Here is a 24,191-nt window from a genome sequence, read left to right on the forward strand (position 1 = left end):
GACGTAGTTCGCAGACTACGCTGGGGAATCTTGGGAAATGTAGTGCGAACAATGTAAACTCTGTCAGTTCATGAGTCAAAACCTTGACCGGTTGAGAAAAATAAATGTATTTATTTCCAACGTTTCAGCATTTAGCAGAATGCATTGGACACTTTGATTAGAACACAAACAGGGGATGTAAAGGCTATTAGAACACAAACAGGGGATGTAAAGGCTATTAGAACACAAACAGGGGATGTAAAGGCACACACAGTAGTTTCTTTGTTATTTTTGATAGTCTATGATAGTCAAGTATGAGTCAGTCCTTCAGGCCTTGCTCTTTTTGCAGTTCTTAAGAGCGTCTGCTAGAGCGTGCAGAGCCATGTCGGCATTATGCTTCTCACAGTTGTATCCCATTAGTCCAATTCGCATCACCTAAAAGAGAGTGGTTTAATACATTAGAGAGATGCATGTGAAACAAATGTGACTCTAAAAACTAATTTTAAACACACCATGCCAATGGATGGCCCCAGGCCCCCGGTCATCTCGATCTGGTGGTTTTTCATGATGTACATCAGCAACTCCCTCCAGTCATAGCCTTCAGGGATAGCAATGGTTGTCACTGAGGGAAGCCTCAAGTCCTGCAAAATGTATCTCATCATGTATCTGATCTTTTTTATGACATAGTGATAAAACCACATATTCTGTATGTCTTACCCTGTCAGGAATAAAGAGCTTGAGACCCAAGTCTTCCAGGCCTCTGTAAAGGTAGGCTGCCACCTCTTTGTGTTTCTTCCACGATGCCTCCAGACCCTGGTGGAGAGTTGTTTTTCTTTTAAATTCATTTTAACAAAAATTAATAAATCACTTCAATTAATCTTCGAGTCTTGCCAGGTTTTGCCTGCTACTTACCCTTTCGGCCAGAATTGCCAAACTCTCTCTTAGTGCAAAAAAGCCAGACACTGGACCAGTGTGGTGATATCTAAAGGTAAAGACACATTAGCAAAGATCATGTTTTTTCAGTGTTGTTCCTTGCTGTTGGACACTTACACTCTGGCTGGTTTTTCATCACAGCCCCAATAATTAGACAAATGGGTCATGTCAAAGAGGTAGGACACTGGTTTGTTTTTTCTGTTAAACATCTTTTGACTGCATAAATTAAGATAGAAAAATCAACATTATTGTTACAAAAAATATTGCAAGAGAAGAGAACTGTCACACAACTTACCATGCTCTTTCATTAAAGGAAATTGGTGCTGTTCCTGGAGGTGCATTTAGTGCTTTTTGTGAACCAGTGTACAGAATGTCAATATCTAAAGACAACAAACACAAAGTACATCACATGTTACAACACTGAATGTGTGTTTAGCTCTTCTTTATTTATTTATATTACTTTGCTGGTCCATAAAAATAGGTGCTGCTCCTAGTGAGGCGACTGTATCCACAAGAAAGAGGCAGTCATGTCTAGGACGATTAATGACACTTAGGAACTATATCAATACAACAACACATACAAAAATGTATATAGTTTTTAAATAATCCTACTTTCGGCAGATGTCACCAATACCATCTACTGGATGACAGAGTCCAGCTGAAGATTCCCCATGTGTGAGAAAAAACAGCACAGGCTTGTGTTTCTCAATAACCTGAAAAAGAAAAAAGGATTGAACCATGTGTTGTTGTTTTTTTACAAACTGTACTTAATTTGGCAAATAGTGCCAACCTGTTCTATTTCTTTATTGGAGAAATATCCTCCAGGAGACTTGACCATTCTATGGACATTGGCACCTGTAAAGAAACAAAAACAAATTAGAGGAAAAAAAACTGCTGTCAACCGACTTCAGTTGTTCAATTCGATTACTTTGGTGTCATGCGTAAATGTGTGCGTAAAGACGTACCCATTCTTTCTGCTATTTCAGCCACACGCTCTCCCCAAATCCCATTAATGGCAATAACTACGTTTTCCCCGGGCTCCACTGTGTTGAACACCGCGCACTCCATGGCCGCGTGCCCGGAGCCGCTCATGGCTATGGTCATGTTGTTTTCTGTCTGGAATGCATACTGTATCCCCTTCTTTATGTCGTTCATAATCTACAGTTGTGAAGAGATATGTTATGATTCAGGATGTTTAGAACTCTTATTCTTATTCTACCTACATTTCCACCTGACCACTGTGGTACCCCTTTAAAGACATACCTCATACATTTCTGGGTGCAAGTGACCAATAATTGGCCTTCCACCTGCAGCTAAAATTCTTGGAGGTACGTTTGAAGGTCCTGGTCCAAAGAGGTACCGCAGGGGTGCTTCGAGAGGCCGGAGCATACATGCTGGAGGCGGTATCGTGACAGAGGACATGGGACGCTCCTGGCGCTGTACCAGAGGCGCGCTCCTCGCGACCACAGACCCATCGAGGGCGGCAGTCTGCTGCGCCACCTGCGCGATGCGACGGAACAAGGCGCGCTGCATCATGGCACAACTCCTGCAGGTGAGCTCCACACACTCAGGAACACAAGACTGAGTGGGACGGGCAGTTTTGGGTGTTTTAAACAAACTGGTCTTTGACCCTGGGGCTGGGGCAGGTGTGCGTCACGAGAAGCAAGGGGCATAATGTCAAAAGCTGTAGTAGCATACATCATTTAATAGATAAGATTTAGATTATGTTGGTTTGACTTGTATAATAATAATAATAATCATAATCATAATCATGCTACTACTACTACTACTACTACTACTACTACTACTACTACTACTACTACTACTACTGATAATAATAATAATAATAATAATAATAATAATAATAATAATAATAATAATAATAATAATAATAACCTAGCTATACTTGAGAGGCTGCTTATTTACGTTTGAAGCCTTAAACAAATAAAAATAGCTGTACCATTAGCATGTCTATATAAACCTTTAGAAAAATAGACAAAATAAATGAAATGATCATAATAATGGTGATAGTAATTATTGGCATTTGGGAAAGTAAGTTGTAATTAGGATGTTTTTGTACTGAGGTAATATGATTAAAAACAACACATTGTCAAATATCCTACTTGAAACAAAAGGTTACTATGAAACACTAGATCTATATTCTACAGGTCCATCTGAGAGACTTAAAGACCTTTAAACTTTCTGAACTGTGTTGGATCATACAGGACGAGTGCTTATCGGCTCAGAACCAGTTCAAGTCAGTTCCATGCGCTTTATTGATTTTGTCTGTTGCCCACATGAAACGGTAACAGAGAGGTGTCTCCTCTCCAACAGCCAATCTGCTCCTTCCCAGAAGAAGAGGTGACGTCACACTGACACAAACTAACTTCAGCCAGAGCTCATGTAAGAGTTTGCTTAGGACCATGCCTCAACAGGTTATAACTGCTCTGAAGATAGTACAAGTCCCTTCACCAGTGATCAGATGTACAGCAGGGTAAACAAAGGTGCAGCTACAGTAACCAGAAAGACACTGTAAAAAATTACAATATTCAATTGGACTTTTTAATATCATGCTGTTTTCACCTGCACACAAACTCCCAGTGTGTTCATTGATAGGTTACCTTTTAGTATCAATGCTGCAGTAATACACTATTTATTCAAGAAGTCCCTTGCTATTTTTGATCATGTTATCATACCGAAACTTGATACTGCCCCAGGATGTCATCAACGTTCCTTGTGGGTAGGCCAAAAGCTAACTGGAGGCACTACTCGGTCTGAAGCAATGTTACTCAAGTTAGACTTAGCTGAGGTTTGTTTTAACACAGTCTGACCATGAAGAAGCGACTAAGTTAAAGTACAACAATAAAGCGTTTAAGTAGACAAGTCCTTTTTTTAAGATAGTCATGCTCACTCTTTTTGTTGAAAATCAAACACTAGGACAAAGAACGCTTATATTTGTTCCTGAAAATGTGTTTAAATCCATTTTGTTTGTTTTTTTCTTGATAACTAAACTCTTAGCATTAGGTAACCGTTTTTTGGTTGTGTCTGCTGTGTCACCATGGTAACTGTAGAACCACGCCCACCCCAGTTTGATGTGTAATAATGATCTGTGGCGATACCAGTAAAAAAGTAGACTATTAATTAAAAAAAAACTTATTGTTCAAATTCAAATGTTCAAATTTTCCATCCAGAACAAGCTACGGTTTTAAAAATTTGAACATGAAATATGCCCCTCTATATAAATTAGCCTACATAAAGACACTAAGGCTAGCAAGAATGTCCAGTAGGCTAATAAGCTAATATGCTACAAAACAAATGGTTCAAATTGTACTTTGTCTCTTGGCTGGTTTCCTCAGGCATGTTGTTACTTTTTTTTCAGTGTGCTTGTGTAACCACTCCACGATAAAACTATCCCCCTGTGAGCTCCAAACGAGGTAAATCATTACTCTTTTTCTAAATAGTCTGGATGTGTTGCAGCCCACTGGCCTTTGCTCCGGACATTAGCACAAAAGCTAGCTTAAAGTGCATATGACAGCTTATCATGTTTTTCTAACTGTTAGCCTACTTGGTTAATGGCGGGATAATACCTGTGGCTAATATTTATCATAGTTTTACATCAGTTAAGTGGCAGTTTGTGGGGGAAAAAAAGTTGATAAGAAGCGTAAAACTACAAAAATACTACCTTTATCTTTGTTATCAAGGCTTTTTGACACCACATGGTCTTAGTGTAATGCTAGCTTACTATTCTTAGGCGTCTTTATGAGCTGTTATCCTTTAACCAAGTTTAATTTAACAGTTGTGGCAAATATTTATCATAGTTTTACATCAGTTAAGTGGCAGTTTATGGGGAAAAAGTGTATAAGTAAAGTAGGCCAACGAAAATACTACCTTTACCTATGTTATAAATGCTATTTGACACTGCATGGTCATAATGTAATCCTAGGCTACTATTCTTGGGTATGTTTTGTGAGCTACTAGCCTATATCCAAGTTATTTCACAGTTGTGGATCAATAAAGTTGTTCCCAGCTCGGCAAACAAACCCCGTGTGTTTGTGCTGTGTGTCATAGGCCCGTGTGTGCAGCAGTGCTCGGTGCTGATGATGCTGATGCTGATGTCACTACCGCCTCGCAGCATCCCTGCCTCAGCAGCGCGGCCATTTTCCTCATCTCCAGATTGACACAGTGACGACGGGCGGCTGGGGCGTCCTGCTCCCATCTTCGGCTCGTTCATCCGTGTGCCTGCCCGCTCCTCTTCCCTCCTACTCGCCATTTTTGTGAATATTGACGCATCACACATCGCCGGCGGATGCTCCATGTTTGGACGCACCTAAAGGACCGATGCTGCTGTGGGCTGAGCTCTGACTGGGAAAGGCGCATTCACCGCTGTCCGCTATAGGAGCCTGTTGGATGAGGTTGTTTTGAATGGCCACTGGATTCAGCTCCTGCGCTCGAGTCTGAGTGTTGAGGTAAGGACGATTCTTTTGTGGACATTGTCGGAGCATAAAAAAGATTTCACGCCTTGGAAATGAACGAGCATCTGTTATTAGGCCGAGACTGAACGCGACGTCAAATATTGGCCTATCTTTGGTAACATTTTGGTTTATATGCTGTTATGTAGTTGTTTCTCTAACAATCTTCAAACAAGCGCAGATTGTTGTGTAAAATGCAGTGATTAGCTTGACCTCGTTTCTGACGCAGTATCAGTCTGTACGTACAGGGGACTCAGGTGTTTGTGTTTACAAGGCCTGTTTTGAGGTGTGGTCTGCAAGAGATAGCCTAGATATTTCAGATTATTTCATTTAGCATATTTTCATGTATTTATTTGTGAGAATGTTATAATGACTTGCTGAATCCAGTCTCTGTTGCTCAAGGCCTAATGATGCTTTGTCTAAAGCAGGCTTACAGTACACATACAGGCCTAATTAAATATAGGCTACTGATGTAAGAGCCAGGCCAGAGGTAGCCAGGATGCTCAAAGAATAAGCAACCATATGAGTAGAGAAAACAGTGATGACGGATGCTTGAACACATGATGTTAATGGTTCATTAAACAGGTCATACTGTATTTTGCTGCGTGTGTTTGTGGGCAGGTGACTGGTGTGTAGCTCCACAGATCCCATCACTTCAGCTCGCTCTCTCAGCCTCAGTCATCATGGCGGGGGCTTCTGTCAAAGTGGCTGTGAGGGTCCGGCCCTTTAACTCCAGGGAGATTGGGAAGGAGAGCAAATGCATCATCCAGATGTCAGGAAACACAACAAGTGAGTGGCATTTTTCATGACAATTATGCTGTTTGTGGTATTGTAGTAAACATAGAAAATGTGAATGTGATGTATGAGTGAGAGTTTGGTGGTGGTTGGAGGGGTTGATTGCTCAGATTGACAGCCCTCGATTTCATCACTATACCCCCAGGGCAGCTGTGGCTACAGAATTAGCTTACCACCTCATATGACGTGAATGAAAAGAGACAACAAAGTAGCGCTTTGAGAGGCTGTAAAGTGCAATACAAGTGTAGGGCATTATTTTTTTCCCTATATTTTTATATGAGCATAAAGATAATGAATACTATTGGGAAACGTTTAGTTGTTCTTTGTTGCTGATGTGAAAATATATTGTCTAAGAAACACACATTGGAGCCTTCATACCCTTGGCACACATGTAGGCCTACTTCAGTTTGTGTGAAATAAATCTATAGTCACCACTCAATATCCACTTTCTGTAATATGACACTGTAATCACTGCACAAAATGTGGGTCAATCAGAGCATCCATAGGTGCGATTCCATTATCACTGCACCATTTCCCTTTTTCTTTTTCTTTTTTTTTTGAGAACAGCACAATCTGTAATATATGACTGACAATACATATTACATAATATATGTATGTTCTCTAAATATGTTTTGGTTAAACCTTTCTCCACTATGTAAACTCTGTAACCTGCATAACTTGGCACTGGCCTGTAGTTATTTGTCATGCAACAGTGGTGAATGGCTCAAAGCCTCTTGTTAGTCGGGGCAGTGAACAAAAGCCTCAGTCAGGCCTGCCCCAGTGAAGCCTGCTCTGTGTATGGGATCTATCAATCATTTCATTCCTCAACACACAAGGTGCACTGAATCAAAAAATGCCTTTTGTCAGGGTCAAAGCTCAGCACATCCATATGTTTACAGTGAATTGGTGAAAAACAATGTACAAGTTTTGGTCCTTTCTCCAATTTATACATCACTGATGTTAGATCTAGGCCAAGAGGACACATGGTTATATGTTTTTGATTTGTTTCCTAATTCAGAACATGCACAATGTTATGATTTTCTTTATAGATGCTGGATGTCTTTCAAATGCTATTATCTTTAATTATCTAGCACCTTTAATAGCACACCAGTTGTGCACATGCATTTGCACTGGCAATGCCTCCCTGACTCATTATGCAAATTTGATAGGCAATAATAGTTTTTGGGTGTTTTTTGGAGCTGTGACCACCATAAGCCCTCATTTGTAGCCCTCTTTGTGGAGAAATGCTTTTCTAAATGCCATGTAACCTGGTCTATTTTCTCTGTTCAGCAATCTTAAACCCCAAACAACCAAAGGAAAACAAGAGCTTCAACTTTGACTTCTCTTATTGGTCGCACACAACTGTAAGTTTATCAACAAAACTGGACACTGCTGTTTTTTATACATTTAGACAATTCAGACTTCACTTTTACATTTAGACAATTCAGACTTCACTTTTTTTCTTTTTTTCTTTGTCTGCAGCCTGAGGACATCAACTATGCGTCACAGGTGCAGGTGTACAAAGACATTGGAGAAGAAATGCTGCTCCATGCATTTGAAGGGTACAACGTGTGTATATTTGCATATGGACAGACAGGAGCAGGAAAGAGCTACACCATGATGGGACGCCAGGAGCAAGACCAGCAGGGCATTATACCTCTGGTAAATGAGGCTTCAAAATGTCTTTGAGCTTAATATTATTCTGCCATTAGCTTAATATAATACTGATCCAATATGTGTATTTTATTGATTTATTTATTTTTTTATCATTTTACTATGATTAAGTTGATTCAGTTTACTGTACTTAGATAGGATAGGCAAAATAAGCATTGATTCAGCCTAGTCTAGCCTAGTCTATACTCTTAAGTCCAAATTCAGCATTTATCATAACGCTGCAGTAGTGAATTCATGTCCAGTTGTTCTTTTCTGGCACCAGTTCCTAAAAGTATAATTAAACTGAAACAGCAAAAATCTAATTGTATTGAAATCTTATGTCTTTTCAAGCTCTGCGAGGACCTCTTCACAAAGATCAGTGACAGCAATAATGATAATAACATGTCATATTCTGTAGAGGTAAGTTCATCTTCTGAAACACAAATCCCAAGAGTAGGACTTCTTTTTGTAAGTTGCTTTTTCTGATCTTCCAGGTGAGCTATATGGAGATTTACTGTGAGCGTGTGCGTGACCTGCTGAACCCCAAAAACAAAGGAAACCTGCGGGTCAGGGAACATCCTCTGATGGGACCCTATGTGGAGGATCTGTCCAAACTTGCAGTTACCTCTTACAATGACATTCAAGACCTAATGGACTCCGGAAACAAAGCAAGGTAAAGAAATTCAAACAGAAATTGTATAGACCTCTGCTTAACTCCCAATAAGCAAACTTTTTTCTGTCTTTTTTAAGAACGGTGGCTGCTACCAACATGAATGAGACAAGTAGCCGCTCTCATGCTGTGTTCAACATTATCTTCACACAGAAGAAATATGACTCTGAAACAGACAACACATCAGAAAAGGTTGAATACATTTAAGAGCAACATATTGCTTCACTGTTTTGATAATTATATAGTCATATTTTTAAATAAAGATAACCTCATGGTACCTTCTGGCCTCACATGAACATAAATAAGTAGTTTGAACTGTTAATATTTACTTTTCAAGAAGTATCAATTTGCATGCGTGCCATTGCAGGTTAGCAAAATTAGCCTTGTGGACTTAGCTGGGAGTGAAAGGGCTGACTCAACAGGAGCAAAAGGGACCAGACTGAAAGTACGTGTGGATTCAACTTTTTTATAATGTGTTGGCAGAAATATGTACGAAGACGTTATTATTTATTTAGTATTGACAATTTATGCTCTTGTAGGAGGGAGCAAACATCAACAAATCACTGACTACATTAGGAAAAGTTATTTCAGCTTTGGCTGAAGTGGTAGGTCTTTTTATATTTTTTATTTATTTATGTTCTGTTGCAAATTATTGTTATATTGTTCTAATGTTGGTGTTTTTTTCTGTTGTAGGATTCTGCACCAAATAAAGTAGGTTTATACATAGTTCATATTGTAAACACAAACAACACGTCTATGACTTTCAATTGAATACAACTTGTATGTTGTGTAGAACAAGAAAAAGAAGAAAGTGGAGAGTTTTATTCCATACAGAGATTCTGTGCTGACTTGGCTTCTGAGAGAAAATTTGGGTATGTAAAATTGAAATAGAAATGACAAACAATATAGTTATATGTGATTGTTAATATGAACACTTGAATGGATGTCCATAGGAGGAAACTCACGTACAGCTATGGTGGCTGCACTCAGTCCTGCAGATATTAACTATGATGAGACACTGAGTACTCTGCGGTAAGACAAACATCAATGAAAATCAATCTATTAATTTTACTATAATACGAGTCAACAATATAGAATTAGAAAAGGCCATTTTAATTTGCATATTCATGAATGTACAATTTAAAAATCCTCTTTCCTCATCACCTTTTGGCCTTTTTCTGTAGGTATGCTGACCGTGCCAAACAAATCCGCTGTAATGCAGTGATCAACGAGGATCCCAACAACCGCCTGGTGCGTGAGCTGAAGGAGGAAGTGGCTCGTCTCAAAGACCTGCTGTATGCACAGGGCCTGGGAGACATCATCGAGAGTGAGTCCCTCTGAAGCATTAAAGCACACATACCAGACAATATACGCAAGTTTTTCAATTTGTATGTACCGTAGTGTGATCCAAGATCATATTTTGTCTTGATTCGGTAAGTGCAGACAGAGTAGGTGCCTCTCATGTATATTGTCTTTTCTCTGTCCTATTAGCATATCGCTGTCCCGGCCCCATCATCCATGGTTTGAAATGTGTGTAATGAAAACAGCAAGCCTCTGCTTTGCAACTAATATTTATCATTTTGAACATTTTCAAGCCAACAACAGAGAAACTCACCCCAGGAAGCCAACATGAAACCTGAAACCAAATATGTTTCTCAATATGATTTTCTTTGAAATAGTAATTTAATTTCAATTAAAGTCATATTTAGAAATTAAGTTAACAAACAAATGAACAAAAGGCCTTTTATTTTTAGTCTAAATTTCCATGGTAACTCATAAAGCCTGGAAGAATAGGCCAGAAATATGGACGCCATTTTAGATCAGAACATCCTGGGTCTCTGTGTGTGGAGCTCAATGAAGCCATGAGTCAGGTGCTGAGCCACTGCCAGGAGCCACTCTGAGGCTGAACAGCTCATACATGATGCATCATGCACCACAGTTAATATTCATTCTACACATTTATTTTATTGTATTTAGTTCACCATGCCAGTAAGCCTGCTGAATGTGCACCTCTTAAAGTATCAGAATAGACGCCTTGAACATTCTTTTGTGAATATCAAAGCTTATTTTTACTTTGAAATGGCTTTTAAAGCTGCTTATTTGACATCATTTAAATTTCTCTTCTTTTTGTACTCCCCGATGTTTCCCTGGGTTTCCTTTTTTTCCCTTTAATCCTTTTTTCGTGTATGTTCCTTAATCCCTTATGTATTACTTCTCCGGCGTCTGCTCCTACCTTTTCTTGTGCTGACTCCCATGCAACGCCTCTCTTTCTGACAGACCTGTGCGATTACAAAAACTTTATGAATAATCGCCAGGCTGTCAATCAAAGGGGTGATCTCTCCACAGTGACCCACGCTATGACTGGAATGAGCCCATCGCCGTCACTGTCGGTCTTATCCAGCCGCGCAGGGTCCATCAGCAACCTCCATGATCGCATTTTCAGCCCAGCCAGCGAGGAGGCCATCGAACGACTCAAGGTATCAAATCATTATGAAGTCAATTTAATGCAGAGTCTGAGCATAATAAGCAAGGGTTGTAAAATGTTTGTATGATTATCTGTACAGGAAACTGAGAAAATTATAGCAGAGCTTAATGAGACCTGGGAGGAGAAACTAAGGCGAACAGAAGCCATTCGTATGGAAAGGTAAACCCACTGCATTCATTATGGCATATCCTAGAATGTTTGTCATCAGATCGTTTGTGTTTCCAAAATATATTTTCCTAGTGCATGTTTTTGGCCAAGGTATATTTGGCTAAATATACCTATAACAAAACACCGGGAGTAGTCCCCGGGAAAGACCTAGGACATGCTGGAGGGACTATGTCCTTCAGGGTCCCACCAGAAGAGCTGCAGGAAGTGTCCCGACTTAAACTGCTGCCTCTGTAACCCAGCCTCAGAGAAGCAGAAGAAAATGGATGGGTGGACAAAACAGTTCAATATGGTTTCTCTTAAGTTTTGTTTCTGTTTTTTTATTCACATTTGCAGAGAGGCCTTGCTTGCTGAAATGGGTGTGGCTATGAGAGAAGATGGAGGCACTGTGGGTGTCTTCTCACCTAAGAAGGTAATATTGTCTTTTATGATGATGATGAATAGCATTTCTTAATATTAACTTTAAAATTCTTGTAGACGCCTCATTTGGTAAACCTGAACGAGGATCCACTGATGTCTGAGTGTTTACTATATTACATCAAAGATGGCATTACCAAGTAAGATTTTTGCCTTATACGTATAAATATTATTAGATTTTCAGGTTAACGTGATTATCTTGTCTTATTCCAGGGTTGGCCGTGAAAATGCAAAAACTCGGCAAGACATCGTTCTTAGTGGCCATTTGATTAGAGATGAACACTGCACCTTTGGAAGCACAACTGGCCCACAAGGCGAAAGTATGAGCTGGCTCTCCACGAAATGACCCAGAAAATTATGATGCTTGTAACTTTTGCATTATTATTATTTCATTATTATTTCAATCAGGTTGTGTCATCTTGGAGCCTTGTGAAGAAGCAGAAATATATGTCAATGGAAAAAGGGTGACTTCTCCCATTGTCCTAAGATCAGGTAGGAGCTTAAACTGTCAACAACTAGCAACACAAGAGGACAAAGTTAAAACATTATTCAATCATCAATTTAATATACATACTTTTGAACAGGAAATCGTATAATCATGGGAAAGAGCCATGTGTTCCGCTTCAATGATCCGGAGCAGGCACGTATGGAGAGAGAGAGGACACCATGTGCAGAGACGCCTGTGGAGCCGGTGGACTGGGCCTTCGCTCAGAGAGAACTCCTGGAGAAACAGGGCATCGACATGAAGCAGGAGATGGAGCAGAGGTGGGGAATAGCTAATGTAATGTTAATATGCAGTTAATTTGACTAGTTTAAAGGTACAAAAAATAATATTGAAGAAGACATGTTGTTCCTGAGTCTACTATATAGTTATAATTTATGACACCACATGGATATTTCACATCTCACCAATTAAGAAAATAAAATTGGAGAACAAAGTAAGTACTGAGCAGTGGCATTGAAAACGGGGGTTGATTGGAACTAGCTCCGTCAACCGAAATTTCGGGACCTGGGGAAAGAAACTTCACATGGGTCCCCCTCTAATATATATTAATAGGAACAGGGTCCACTTCTGGGTTCCAAAGACCCTGGGGCCCGGGACAACAGATCCCTTTTTTCCGGGGGGTCCCCATTTACTCCCCTGACTAGATAAATGACATCTTGAATACAAGAGTGTCAAGATTATTCAAACATGCATGAATCACACTAAATACAACTTATATATTGCACTTTATCAATGAATACAACAATATCGTCATTCTTACTCTACAGACTGCAAGAGCTTGAGGATCAGTACAGAAAAGAAAGAGAAGAAGCCAGTAACTTACTTGAGCAACAGAGACTGGTAAAGTTTAGTTATTTTTTTAGATATGAAACAATAAATCACTCTATTGACAAATTTGAATGTAATTTCCATTAGGACTATGAGAGTAAACTAGAAGCTTTACAAAAACAAGTGGACTCTCGGTACTTGGAGTCTCCTGAGGAAGAGGAGGAACCAGAAGAAGAAGGTCACTAGAGCTATTGACTTTTGTGTATTTTTGGATAATTGACTCGCTCAATGTATTTAACCTTGGATATGTTCACACTTTCAGTTCCATGGACGAAACATGACACCGAGTTGGCTCTGTGGGCCTTCCGAAAGTGGCGCTTCTACCAGTTCACCTCTCTCAGGGACCTTCTGTGGGGCAACGCTATATTCCTAAAAGAAGCCAACGCTATCAGTGTGGAACTCAAGAAAAAGGTTTTTGTCAAGAAAATAGTAGAATCATTGGTGAACAAGTAGCTGTGTTTTCTGTTTTATTAACGCCAGCTGACTCTATACATATTTCATTTTGATGCCATGTAATAGAAGAAAAAGTTTGTCAGTTCATGGGAGAGACTGTGAAGTTGTTGGTGGCTATTGAGGGCAAGTTAACTAACATGTAGGAGTTGTACTTTGGTGCTACGCCATGGAGAGGAAGCCACAGGAAGCTAGAGACCTGAACACAGGACTTATGAGCTCGTACTTCCTGGTTCTTGTCAGAATCCGAGCTGCAGAATTCTGGAAGTACTGAACGGAGCCAGTCTAATTGCATTTGAATTAGTGAGGGTTTCTTGAAAAGTCTTTATTTATCCAGAGACCTTTGTGATCCAGCTGGGATGTAAATTATTAGAACAACCAGTGAGCAGCCAACAGTGAATTCAGCATCTCATGAGCGATATTCTTGTCCACAGGTGCAGTTCCAGTTTGTTCTTTTGACGGACACACTCTACTCCCCACTGCCTCCTGACCTCCTGCCCCCGAATGTGGCCCAAGAGAGGGAGAGACGACCGTTCCCTCGCACTATTGTCGCGGTGGAGGTACAGGACCAGAAGAACGGAGCCACACATTACTGGACTTTGGAAAAACTCAGGTAACAAAATTTTTTCATAATGTATTAACATGTATGGTTACTTTTGCGTAATTGTGTTTTTCTCCTGGTATATGCAGGCAGAGGCTGGACCTGATGAGAGAAATGTACGATCGAGCTGCAGAGTTGCCCAGTAGTGCAGTGGAGGACTGTGATCCTGCTCTCACAGGAGGGGACCCTTTCTACGATCGCTTCCCCTGGTTCCGTCTGGTTGGCCGGTTAGTGTCCAGTGCCTGGTTAGATTTAATACAGACCTCTGTAGTGCATGAGTGGTTGTGTGATTCACTCCTATTCTTGTCTTTAGGGCATTTGTTTACCTGAGTAACCTGCTGTACCCTGTCCCCCTGGTTCACCGAGTGGCCATAGTCAGTGAGAAAGGAGAGGTCAAAGGTTTCCTCAGAGTCGCTGTGCAGGCCATATCTGGTAAGTTATCAGTTGTTATGCACTTTCTGTCACCTATTGTGCTTGTGCCTGCTATATAGTTGTAATCTATGACTCCCGTGGATCTTTATGTTATAATTTGCACATTTTAATATGAATTAATATTAATCTAAAATGACTTAATAAAAGAAACAATTAATGACTGTTTTTCAGCTGATGAGGAGGCACCTGATTATGGCTCAGGTGTGAGGCAGTCAGGCACTGCCAAAATTTCATTTGAAGATAAACAATTTGAAAAGGTACATTCAGTACTTTATTTTATTAATCTCATACGGCATAAAAAGAAACATGACGGTGTTGCAAGAAGGATTTAAAATACCTTGTTTTGATTTGCCCTCTCAGTTCCAGACAGAGTCATGCCCCAGTGGTCTCTCACACTCGTCTCAGGAGGAGCTGCGAATTGTCGAGGGAGAGGGGCAAAATGTAGAGATGGGAATTTCAGCAGATGAAGTCAACAACAATACATGTGCCGGTAGAACAAGAATAAATCAAATAAAAATTACTATTATTTAATTTCAATTATATATCAATTTATACCTCTTTTTGTTTCGTCTTGATTTTTAGCCGAAGTGGAGCCTCCTCGGAGTCCTGCAAAGAGCCTGGGCTTAGGCCTGGACCTCCCTCTGGACCTGTCCCCAGAAAAGGCTCTGTCCCACCTTAAGATCGGCAGCACATTCACCTTCAGGGTCACAGTCTTACAGGCATCCAGCATCTCCGCAGAGTACGCCGACATCTTCTGTCAGTTTAAGTAAGTCTCTCTTTTGTAATAGTCTACACTTCAACTGTATAATGGTCAATGATTATAGTCAAATATTATCAACACGGTAGTGTAGTTAAGATTTACAAACCCATAAGCTGATGAATGGATTCTTGCCATCTGCATGTTGTGTCCTCTGGCAAGACACGTCACCTCCCTTGTTAAGTACGAAGGGGTGTGTGATTGATCAGAACTACCACCACTAAGAGTAGGAAGTGATTATTGCAATTTAAAGATTTGTGTGACTAATACAATATCTTTTTGTGTTATTTTAGTTTCATCCATCGTCATGACGAAGCATTCTCCACAGAGCCTCTGAAGAACACAGGCAGAGGACCACCTTTGGGCTTTTACCATGTACAAAATGTAAAAAGATATATATATATATATATATTTATTTTAACATTGAATATGTTAATGTTGGTTTGATTTATATTAATTATTGTTTATCACATTAGATCACAGTGGAAGTGACAAAATCCTTTGTAGAGTACATCAAGACTCAGCCCATAGTCTTTGAGGTCTTTGGTCACTATCAGAAGCAGCCTTTCCCTCCCCTCTGCAAAGATCTCATCAGGTTTGGATGTTGTTGATAAAAATGTAACAATATGTTCAGTTTAGACATCAAATCTGAATACATTTTCACATTTTCTTGTGTTTACTCAGTCCTTTAAGACCTTCCAGGAGGCAGTTTCCCAGAGTCATGCCACTATCCAAACCAGGTTAATAGAACATACATTTATTTTTGTTACTGTGTAAAGTGTAAGTGTTTAACTATCCTCTCAAATGCACTTTCTCTTTCAGTGCCAGCCACCAAGCTCAGCACTTTGACACGCTCCACTGCAGGACCTTGTCATGCCAAATATGACCTTATGGCTTTCTTTGAGATCTGTGAGCTGGAGGCCAACGGAGAGTGAGCAGAATCTTAATGTCGACCTAAAATAGAATACACTGTACACTGTGTTTTCAATACCCGTCTAACTGTGAATGAAATATTCTAACTTTCTTAGATACATTCCAGCTGTTGTTGATCACAGGGGAGGCATGCCTTGCCATGGGACTTTCCTTTTGCATCAGGTAAACATATTTTTGTGTTTTATGTGTGTGTATTTATGTATGTATTTACATTTACATTTATATTTAATGTTGTACTCTGCAGGGCATTCAAAGGAGAATTACAGTGACAATTGCTCATGAAAATGGAAACGACTTTGAGTGGAAGGAGGTCAAAGAGTTGGTTATTGGTGAGTTGAAAAAACCTCTAAGCCTAACCTCTTGAGTCACTGGGCTTATGTCCTTATGGCCTGTCTGTGTTTAGGTCGCATTCGAAACACTCCAGAGGCCGATGAAACAATCATAGATCCAAATATCCTCTCCCTCAACATCCTGTCTTCTGGATATTACTGGCCAAAACATGACGACAAGTAAAACCTTTTTATCTATATAATCTGCTTTTCAGTTTAAGTTTACATCTCAATATTTTTTTTGTTTTAACTGTCATTACAATAGAAATGCATTATTTGCCACACTAATACCTTTTGCTAACACACTGTTTTCCATATGTGCAGCATCTCCTTGGGGGTTGATCATAGGTATACTCACATTTAAAATGTCAAGTGGTGTCATGCTCGGTAATAGCAAATATTGAGCTTTTATTTTCTTCTGGCAGAACATTTTACCGATTTGAAGCAGCGTGGGACAGCTCCATGCACAACTCTTTACTCCTGAACAGAGTCACTCCTTATGGAGAAAAGATCTACATCACACTGTCTGCTTATTTAGAGGTATATTATTAACTGTGTAAACCAGAAAAATGTTTGTTATGGTTTATTTACACTGTAACTTTAACCTAGATGGAGAACTGCACTCAGCCGACTGTAATCACCAAAGACTTCTGCATGGTGTTTTACGCACGAGACACAAAACTGCCAGCCTCTCGCTCAATCAGAAACTTGTTCAGCACTGGCTGCTTCAGGCCGTCAGAGAGGTAAAGTGTTACATCATCCTGTTCACTAATATTATTAACTGACACACTTCACTGCATATAACACTCTCATTTGAACATCTTCAGTAATCGTGTCACTGGAGTCTATGAGATCACTCTATGCCACGTGGCAGACAATGGCAGCCCTGGTGAGAGAAACAGTTCTGTAAAACATTTCAGCATAAATACACAGTGCTTATTTTAAATATTGACGTGTATTGCAGGTATGCAGCGGCGTCGCAGGCGTGTGTTGGACACCTCTGTGGCTTATGTCCGAGGAGAAGAGAATCTGGCTGGATGGAGACCACGCAGTGACAGTCTTATCCTTGACCACCAGTGGGAGCTAGAGAAACTCAGCCTGCTGCAGGAGGTTAGCTGTAGAGAACAGATAGTGTTCAAAACAATGCAGATGATTTGTTTTCTTAAAGCAAACCTGTGTTTGTGCTCAGGTGGAGAAGACTAGGCATTACCTGCTGCTCAGAGAGAAGCTTGAGGCCACTTTGCTCGCAGGACAGGACGCTCTATACAAGAGCAGTGACATAAGTGACTTAGCGAAGAGCCCTGTCCTCAGCCAAAGTCCAGTTTGCAGTCCTGCCCCAGACAGTCCCAATCAGAGGCAGCGCGAGCTGGCTGCTAAGGTGACTGTGCATTCTCAGCAATACTTGGTTTTCAGATATTTTCACGTTTTCTACACTGAAAATCTTCTCCCTCCTATGTGCTTTTTGCAGTGTCTGCGCCTGCTGATGCACACCTTCAACAGAGAGTACAGCCAGGTGAGCAGCAGTGCCAGTGAGAGCAAGGTGAGCCCCAGCCTAGCCCCCTAACCACCCGCTTGTCCTGCTACTACAAAGCCCCTCTGTCCACATTTCCCACATCTCCTGTGATTAATACCTCCCGCTCATGACTAAATACAAACAAACAACTGTACTGTCCCCTGCCATCCATTTGGAGTCTTATTGCCATTCCATATTATTGTATATTCTTTTCTTTCCTTATGCTGTCTAAAGTGATGCCATTATTAATTCCAGCTTTTGGTTTGTGGCACACTTAACACAGTTTTCTCTGTTTCCCCTTGATCTTCCCACCCTTTAAACTGACGCTCCCTGCATGTCCTTTAACACACTGACCAGCATGGGGCTCCTAGATAGAACAATGTTATGTGTGTTCTCAAACTGTAACACACAATGCTTAAGATTCATGTGTCTAATGGAACTGTTCTTTTGAATGCATGTGTGTGTGCTCAACTGTTTGCTGCTCTGTTCTCCTCTGTGTCTGTCCATGTTGTGTTTGGACTTGTTTGTGTGCTGCTTTGCGCATGTGAACGTGTGTGTGTGTTTTAGCTCTCGGATCTGTCTGCCTCGTTGATGAGAGAGTCGTCTTCCTCTGGACTTAGCACCTTAACCCCATCCTCCACTTGTCCTTCGTTGATTGAGGGAAACTTTGACATCAGGTATTGCACCAGTTTTAGCTGTTCATACAATTCAGTACGATTTTCAACTTTTACCTAGAACAGTTTAATGGTAAATCAAATTGATTTAGATTAATACCAAAACCATCCTCAGTGTATTTCTACAAGTTGAAAATTTTGTCCAGTGGTGGAAGAAATATTCAATTTTGTTACTTAAGTAAAAGTACAGATATTGAAACAAAAAAATACTCAAGTAGATTTTTTCATGTGATAATTTTACTTTTAATTAAGTAGAAGTATTAAAGTACCCCTTGAAAAATGTACTTAAGGAGTAAAAAGTAAAAGTATTATAGATTATGTAATAGTGATTTAGTGATTTTGGTAAAGATTTGTGCTGAATTATGTTCAACTGAAACAAATGAATCAATAGTTTTTTTCTAGCTGTTTTTATTTGTATATTTTTGTTTGCTCAAACTACAAACGTGGTAAAAAAAAATATCAGACTTTTCAGCAGCTCTCAAAGTAAGGTAGTAAGTAAGAAACTATACTTTTACTCTACAGTCCAGTTCAAAAATGTAGTGGAGTTGAAAAAACAGATACCTGCTGTTCCTGTAGAATTTGAGACCAAATTTGAACTTACAGTAAAATACTTTTACTTTATTATGTTCCAACACTGATTTTTACCTTTATGCTTTGGAAATGAATATTTTAAAAAAGAAGTATTGTTTATAGAGTAAAACTGAATTTCCACCAAAGATTATTTGGTTAAATGCTGGCTCAATATGACCTACTGACTGTAATAGCAGAGTGCACCGTCTTTATCACTGGATGGGTTCATTTTAAAACCTTCTGTTTAATCTGCACTTCTCATGCATTATGTGTAGACTCACTGAGCCCAGCTCAGGGGCTTCCACTCCAGACCTGGACCCCTACAGTCCAGTCGACCGAAAGAAAGTCCTTCGAGGCTACACCTTTGTTCCCGACATTCAAGAAATCCGTGTCAGGTAAAAAAATAGTTCTCATATTTGAATCAATACAACCCTTCAAAATAATGGCACTTATTGACTGTCAAATGATGTCTTTAGCCCAATTGTCTCAAAGAAAGGATACCTACACTTCCTGGAGCCCCACACTAGTGGCTGGGTGAAGCGATATGTGGTGGTACGTCGACCCTACGTCTACTTGTATCGCAGTGAGAGGGACAGTGTGGAGAGAGCTGTCATAAACCTGTCGTCTGCCAAAGTCGAATACAGTGAAGACAAACAAACCTTACTGCGGGTATGACCACGCTCCACTTTGAATAATAAAATCCTGCACAAAGACCTGAGTCACAGTTAACCTCAGATTGTCTCATATTGGCAGACTCCTAACACATTCGCTGTGTGCACTGAGCATCGTGGGATATTACTCCAGGCCACCAATGACAAAGAGATGCACGACTGGCTATATGCGTTTAACCCTCTGTTAGCTGGAACCATCAGGTAAGAGTTTGGATCAGCCATAAAGATCCTATATTACGCAAAATGGAGTCTTCTCTTGTGAACTTTAAGACATGTTACAATGCTGTTACCTCCCGCAAAACATGTGTGGAGTTGTGTTTTGTTTCACACATTTGATTATTAACCCTTTATTATTAGTCTTGTCTACATCTCCAAAGCTCAAAAATGTTCTGTTCCACCTTGTGATGTCATGAAGAGGTAGTTTTCAAGTTAACAGTTGTCAAGTTTTACATTTTGAGAGACAAACCCAGCCTAAATATGCAGGGTTTTTGTGTTAAACATGTGCGAATGAAACAAAACACAACTCCAGGTCTGTTTTTGAAGATGAAACAACATTATAACATAGATAAAGTTTGTTTGTTTTTTCAAATCTGAGTAGAATACACTGAGTAATGTTATAGACACATGTTTTAACAGTTTAATATTGTTTTTAGGTCAAAGCTGTCAAGAAGAAAGTCTGTGCAGTCCGCTCCCCCTGTGGCATCTCCTCAGAGGATTTAAAGTTCTCGTGGAAATTTTAAAACCTTCATTCTGGAACCTTTCTCTGTAATACAACCTTATACATGAAAAAGAATACTAACCTACTCATGACCTAACCCCAAAAAACGTTCCTGTTTTGCAGTTGTCCTCAGTACCCCTGCATGGTCTTACTTGTAGATACATAAGGCGAACTAACCACCCAAAGTGTATGTAGTCTAATCATATGTGTATAGAGATAGTGGTGCACACTACGTGATCAACCTGACCTAATAGTCCCAGTAAATATCACTGATACATGTATTCTTTATAATATAATGCCAACAGAAAATAGGAAGTAGGCATAGAGCGATCTGCTTTGTAGCCAACAAGCGGGATGGTTCTGGGAGTGTAAAATACAATAACAGCATTGCATAATCCTGTATCTTTCACATACTGTTACCTCAGTTTGTAATGGCTTGGTGCTCTACTGGTCATTTAACATAAAGTAGCATAAGCATTTTGAAGGGGTAATTATTGTTGTAATGTGCTCAGAAATACTGCACTGTTGTTTTTGCCTTGTCTTTAATGTTAAGATTTTTTTTAACGCAATCTTGTGTGTATATTTGAATGAAAATATTTATTATAGCTGTACACAGAGGTTTTGTTGCATGGCACTTTAACATATCAGTTTTATTATTTATTTTATTGTTTTACCAAAGGATTCTTTTAATGTCGGGTTATGTTGGCAGACCCTTGACGCTATACCAGTTGATACGAGGTCTGTTATGAAAGGTGGTTGTTTACGATGAGCCAGAATGTGGAGAAAAAAAAGATGAAGCACTTGTTTACTTTAGAACATGTCAGTGGAGGTTATTCATGAGTAGCAAAAGACGAAGTTTAAATCTGTCAACTGGGCAAATCATTGTAAGAGTGAAGACGTTTCGCTGCTCATCCAAGCCGCTTCTTCAGTTCTGAGTAGCTAAATGAGAAGTCGTTGGACCTTATGTCGTTATGGTGTAACTGCTTTGGCCATTTGTGTTGTCCATGCACCAGATAGTGCCTCCCTTTTATCATTATCGTTTAGCTGGTCCTAAATATATCACTGTTTGAAATCAACAGAGAAAAGGATTTGCGTATGAAATAGGCTGTTTATATTGAAGATTAGTAAAAGTCTAGTTCATGTTATGTAGTGCGTCGGTATATGTGAAATACTGCACCCATGTCTTACTAGTAACGACTCCCCTCAAACATTTAGAATTGAAGCTGTTCAGTTTTGCTTGTTATATCGCTACAATTCAAAAATAAAGAAAAGATGATAATAATAATGCAACTTTCTATCGACGTGAGGATAAAACATGGTCAGCCAGCCATTTTATTTTTCCTTCTTTGTCCTAAACATTTATGAATTTTGGGCTGTGTTTCTCAGGCCAGCCAACCTGCAGGACGATATAGCCCAAAAAGCAAAATTATTTCTCAAATTATTTCCATTAAAAATTGACACAGTGAGTCGTATGACAAAATGCTTAGAATTTGATGACCAGTGTGTTGGATAAAACGTTTTTGATAAATATTGTTTCGAAATACCGGTAATAATGCCAGGTTAATGTATAAATACTTTTTTTGTGTGTTTATTATTTAGTAGGATTTTTATTTCTGAGAATGTAAGAAAAGACAGTGAGACTTTGTGAACTGAAAAGCGAAGATTTTTTTGCTAACTCAATCAAAGCTCTGTACCAATGTGCAATGTTTCTAGCTGATGCTTTGCTACATGACTTAGTTTTCCATGTAAAGCACGTAATGGGACAGTTATAGGGCACTGGCCAGTTAATAGCTAAAGGGTTTCATTACTTTTTTGGCTGCTTTCTAACTGTTATCGCTTTGGATCGTAGCATGTGGGTCCACTTCTCTTGAACTGTACTGTTTTTAAGTCCCTTTTCCTGCCTTATCGCTTGCTAATGACAACAGCTCCTTACCCTGAAGTGCTACTTGTAAGTATTATCCCTGACCCTTGTAATGACGACTGACTGAAAACCTCCCTCTCGGCTCTGTCTTGTACATAAATAGAGATTTCTGTGTTGGTTTGTTCTCACAGACGATATCAGGTCTGTGTTTACCCTGATGTAAATGACCCACTGCTTTGTTGACTGTCAGCCTGGATAGTGTGGACCTGGGTGGAGCCTTGCAGATTCTAGCACAGTGTGGTGAAAGTGGGAACTGTACAAGAAAAGATGAGGTCCAGCCGGTAAAGACATCTCACCTTTCTCTTTGGAGTGTTCTTTCTCATGTCTGTGGACACATAACAAAAAGTTGTTAACGAAACTGCAAATAAAAGAGTATGTGTTTAAACCTCAGCTAGGTCTCGTGTATCGTGATTCTGCTTTGTTTTCTTTTTATAAGGGTTTTATATTTTAATTTATTATTATTATTTATTATAATATAATTATAACTAAACAAACAAAACATTATTACTTTCACCAGGGGAGTACATTTCTGTTGAAGGGCTTGGTCCCATAATGACGTTCACCATTGAAAATATAGGACATACTGTATTTTTCAGATGATAAGTTGCACTTTTTTTTATAGTTTGGCCAGGGATGCGACTTGTATGTGAAATATAAGGTTTTATTGTTCATTATTATGCATTTTTTGGCTGGTGTGACTTATACTTCGTTGCGACTTATACTCCGGGGAAACTTATACTCCGGTGAAACTTATACTCAGGTGGGACTTGGACTTATACTCAGGTGGGACTTATACTTCGGTGCGACTTATACTCCAGGGCGACATACTCCGGTGCGACTTATACTCCAGAGAGACTTAAACTCCGGGGTAACTTATTCTTCGGTGCGACTTATACTCCGGGGCGACATAGATTGGCGACAAGGTTTGCGGTTCGAATACTGCTCTCGATGTGGAAAAAAAAAAAATCATTGATAGAGTTAAATCCATTCACCTATAGGTTGGCGGTGCGATTCCAGCTCTTGATATAAAGCGAGTGTTTGAGTCTTGAAGGTGGCCATATAAAAATGAAAAACCTTTATCAAATGACACATTTACAGTAGCAAAAACTGTTAACACGATTTATGTTACGTAATTCCCTCTACAAAATGTTACTAAATGCTGTTAAACACACATGTGCACTCTGAAGTAATTCACACTTTAAACTCCTGCCTCGTCTCCATCAGGACTGTAACAGAACACACAGATGACCCTCACACACACACGGTGATCATCTGTGTGTGCTGTAACAGATTGTACTGGAGCTCATATGGGAGGCTGTTCTGCGGCATTTGTACAGCCCTCTATTATTGATTGTGCACTCTCCACGTACTCAGATGAAGCAGGGCCGGTCGGATTAGTCCAACTCCACCAGAAACAGGAGAAAGGCAGAGGGAGAGGGCAGCTGTGTCCAGTCAACAGCCGGAAAACGTGAAGAGGTGTGAACTTCGGACACCAAAGCAACCCGTTTCTGTCTATTTCTGACGCAGAGGGTTTTTTTTTTATGTATTCTAATGGCACTCCGACAGCTGCACCATCTGACGCAAAGGAAACTCCGCCAATTTTTGTAAATGTCAGCACCTGCACCTGTCTTTAATGTTTCATATGGACTTGTATACTGTTTGTTTTGTTTGTTTTCTGCTTGAATTGTATTTTAAGTAGGGCACCCATGAAAAAGTAGTCCCA

The 24,191-nt window shown here is 39.8% G+C and overlaps 2 protein-coding genes across 4 annotated transcripts; one reads left to right on the forward strand and one right to left on the reverse strand.

The window, feature by feature from the left end:
- Positions 1–91: 91 nt before the first annotated feature.
- Positions 92–2,506, reverse strand: agxtb (alanine--glyoxylate and serine--pyruvate aminotransferase b). The gene is made up of 11 exons (XM_033983142.2): positions 2,176–2,506; positions 1,878–2,070; positions 1,703–1,767; positions 1,525–1,625; positions 1,373–1,443; positions 1,208–1,292; positions 1,030–1,128; positions 892–961; positions 697–792; positions 492–620; positions 92–414 (listed from the first exon to the last, which is right to left on the reverse strand). The coding sequence occupies exons 1-11, from the start codon at positions 2,446–2,448 to the stop codon at positions 307–309; spliced, it is 1,290 nt and encodes a 429-aa protein (XP_033839033.1). The 5' UTR covers positions 2,449–2,506; the 3' UTR covers positions 92–306.
- Positions 2,507–4,352: 1,846 nt separating this feature from the next.
- On the forward strand, positions 4,353–22,858 carry kif1ab (kinesin family member 1Ab). 3 transcript variants are annotated; one of them, XM_033983137.2, is made up of 48 exons: positions 4,353–5,378; positions 6,003–6,170; positions 7,467–7,540; positions 7,659–7,838; positions 8,181–8,249; positions 8,324–8,502; positions 8,580–8,691; positions 8,867–8,944; positions 9,039–9,104; positions 9,193–9,210; positions 9,293–9,371; positions 9,453–9,531; positions 9,684–9,826; positions 10,777–10,976; positions 11,064–11,143; positions 11,486–11,561; positions 11,627–11,706; positions 11,780–11,886; positions 11,975–12,058; positions 12,151–12,331; positions 12,839–12,911; positions 12,987–13,077; positions 13,162–13,310; positions 13,784–13,962; positions 14,040–14,177; positions 14,264–14,382; positions 14,554–14,639; positions 14,743–14,872; positions 14,965–15,148; positions 15,433–15,523; positions 15,616–15,734; positions 15,824–15,879; positions 15,962–16,070; positions 16,168–16,234; positions 16,317–16,401; positions 16,476–16,581; positions 16,726–16,749; positions 16,827–16,941; positions 17,011–17,144; positions 17,229–17,290; positions 17,366–17,511; positions 17,591–17,779; positions 17,870–17,941; positions 18,482–18,591; positions 19,434–19,553; positions 19,635–19,827; positions 19,912–20,030; positions 20,483–22,858. In XM_033983137.2, exons 2-48 carry the CDS (start codon positions 6,065–6,067, stop codon positions 20,547–20,549), a joined length of 5,124 nt encoding a protein of 1,707 aa, XP_033839028.1. In that variant the 5' UTR covers positions 4,353–5,378; positions 6,003–6,064; the 3' UTR covers positions 20,550–22,858. The 3 variants fall into 3 exon arrangements, with proteins under 3 accessions (XP_033839028.1, XP_033839032.1, XP_033839030.1); XM_033983141.2 differs by having other exon boundaries at positions 10,846–10,976; XM_033983139.2 differs by having other exon boundaries at positions 5,081–5,378; positions 17,870–17,914.
- Positions 22,859–24,191: the final 1,333 nt, after the last annotated feature.

This window comes from Periophthalmus magnuspinnatus, chromosome 17 (genome assembly GCF_009829125.3).
Source record: "Periophthalmus magnuspinnatus isolate fPerMag1 chromosome 17, fPerMag1.2.pri, whole genome shotgun sequence".
NCBI classification, from domain to species: Eukaryota; Metazoa; Chordata; class Actinopteri; order Gobiiformes; family Gobiidae; genus Periophthalmus; species Periophthalmus magnuspinnatus.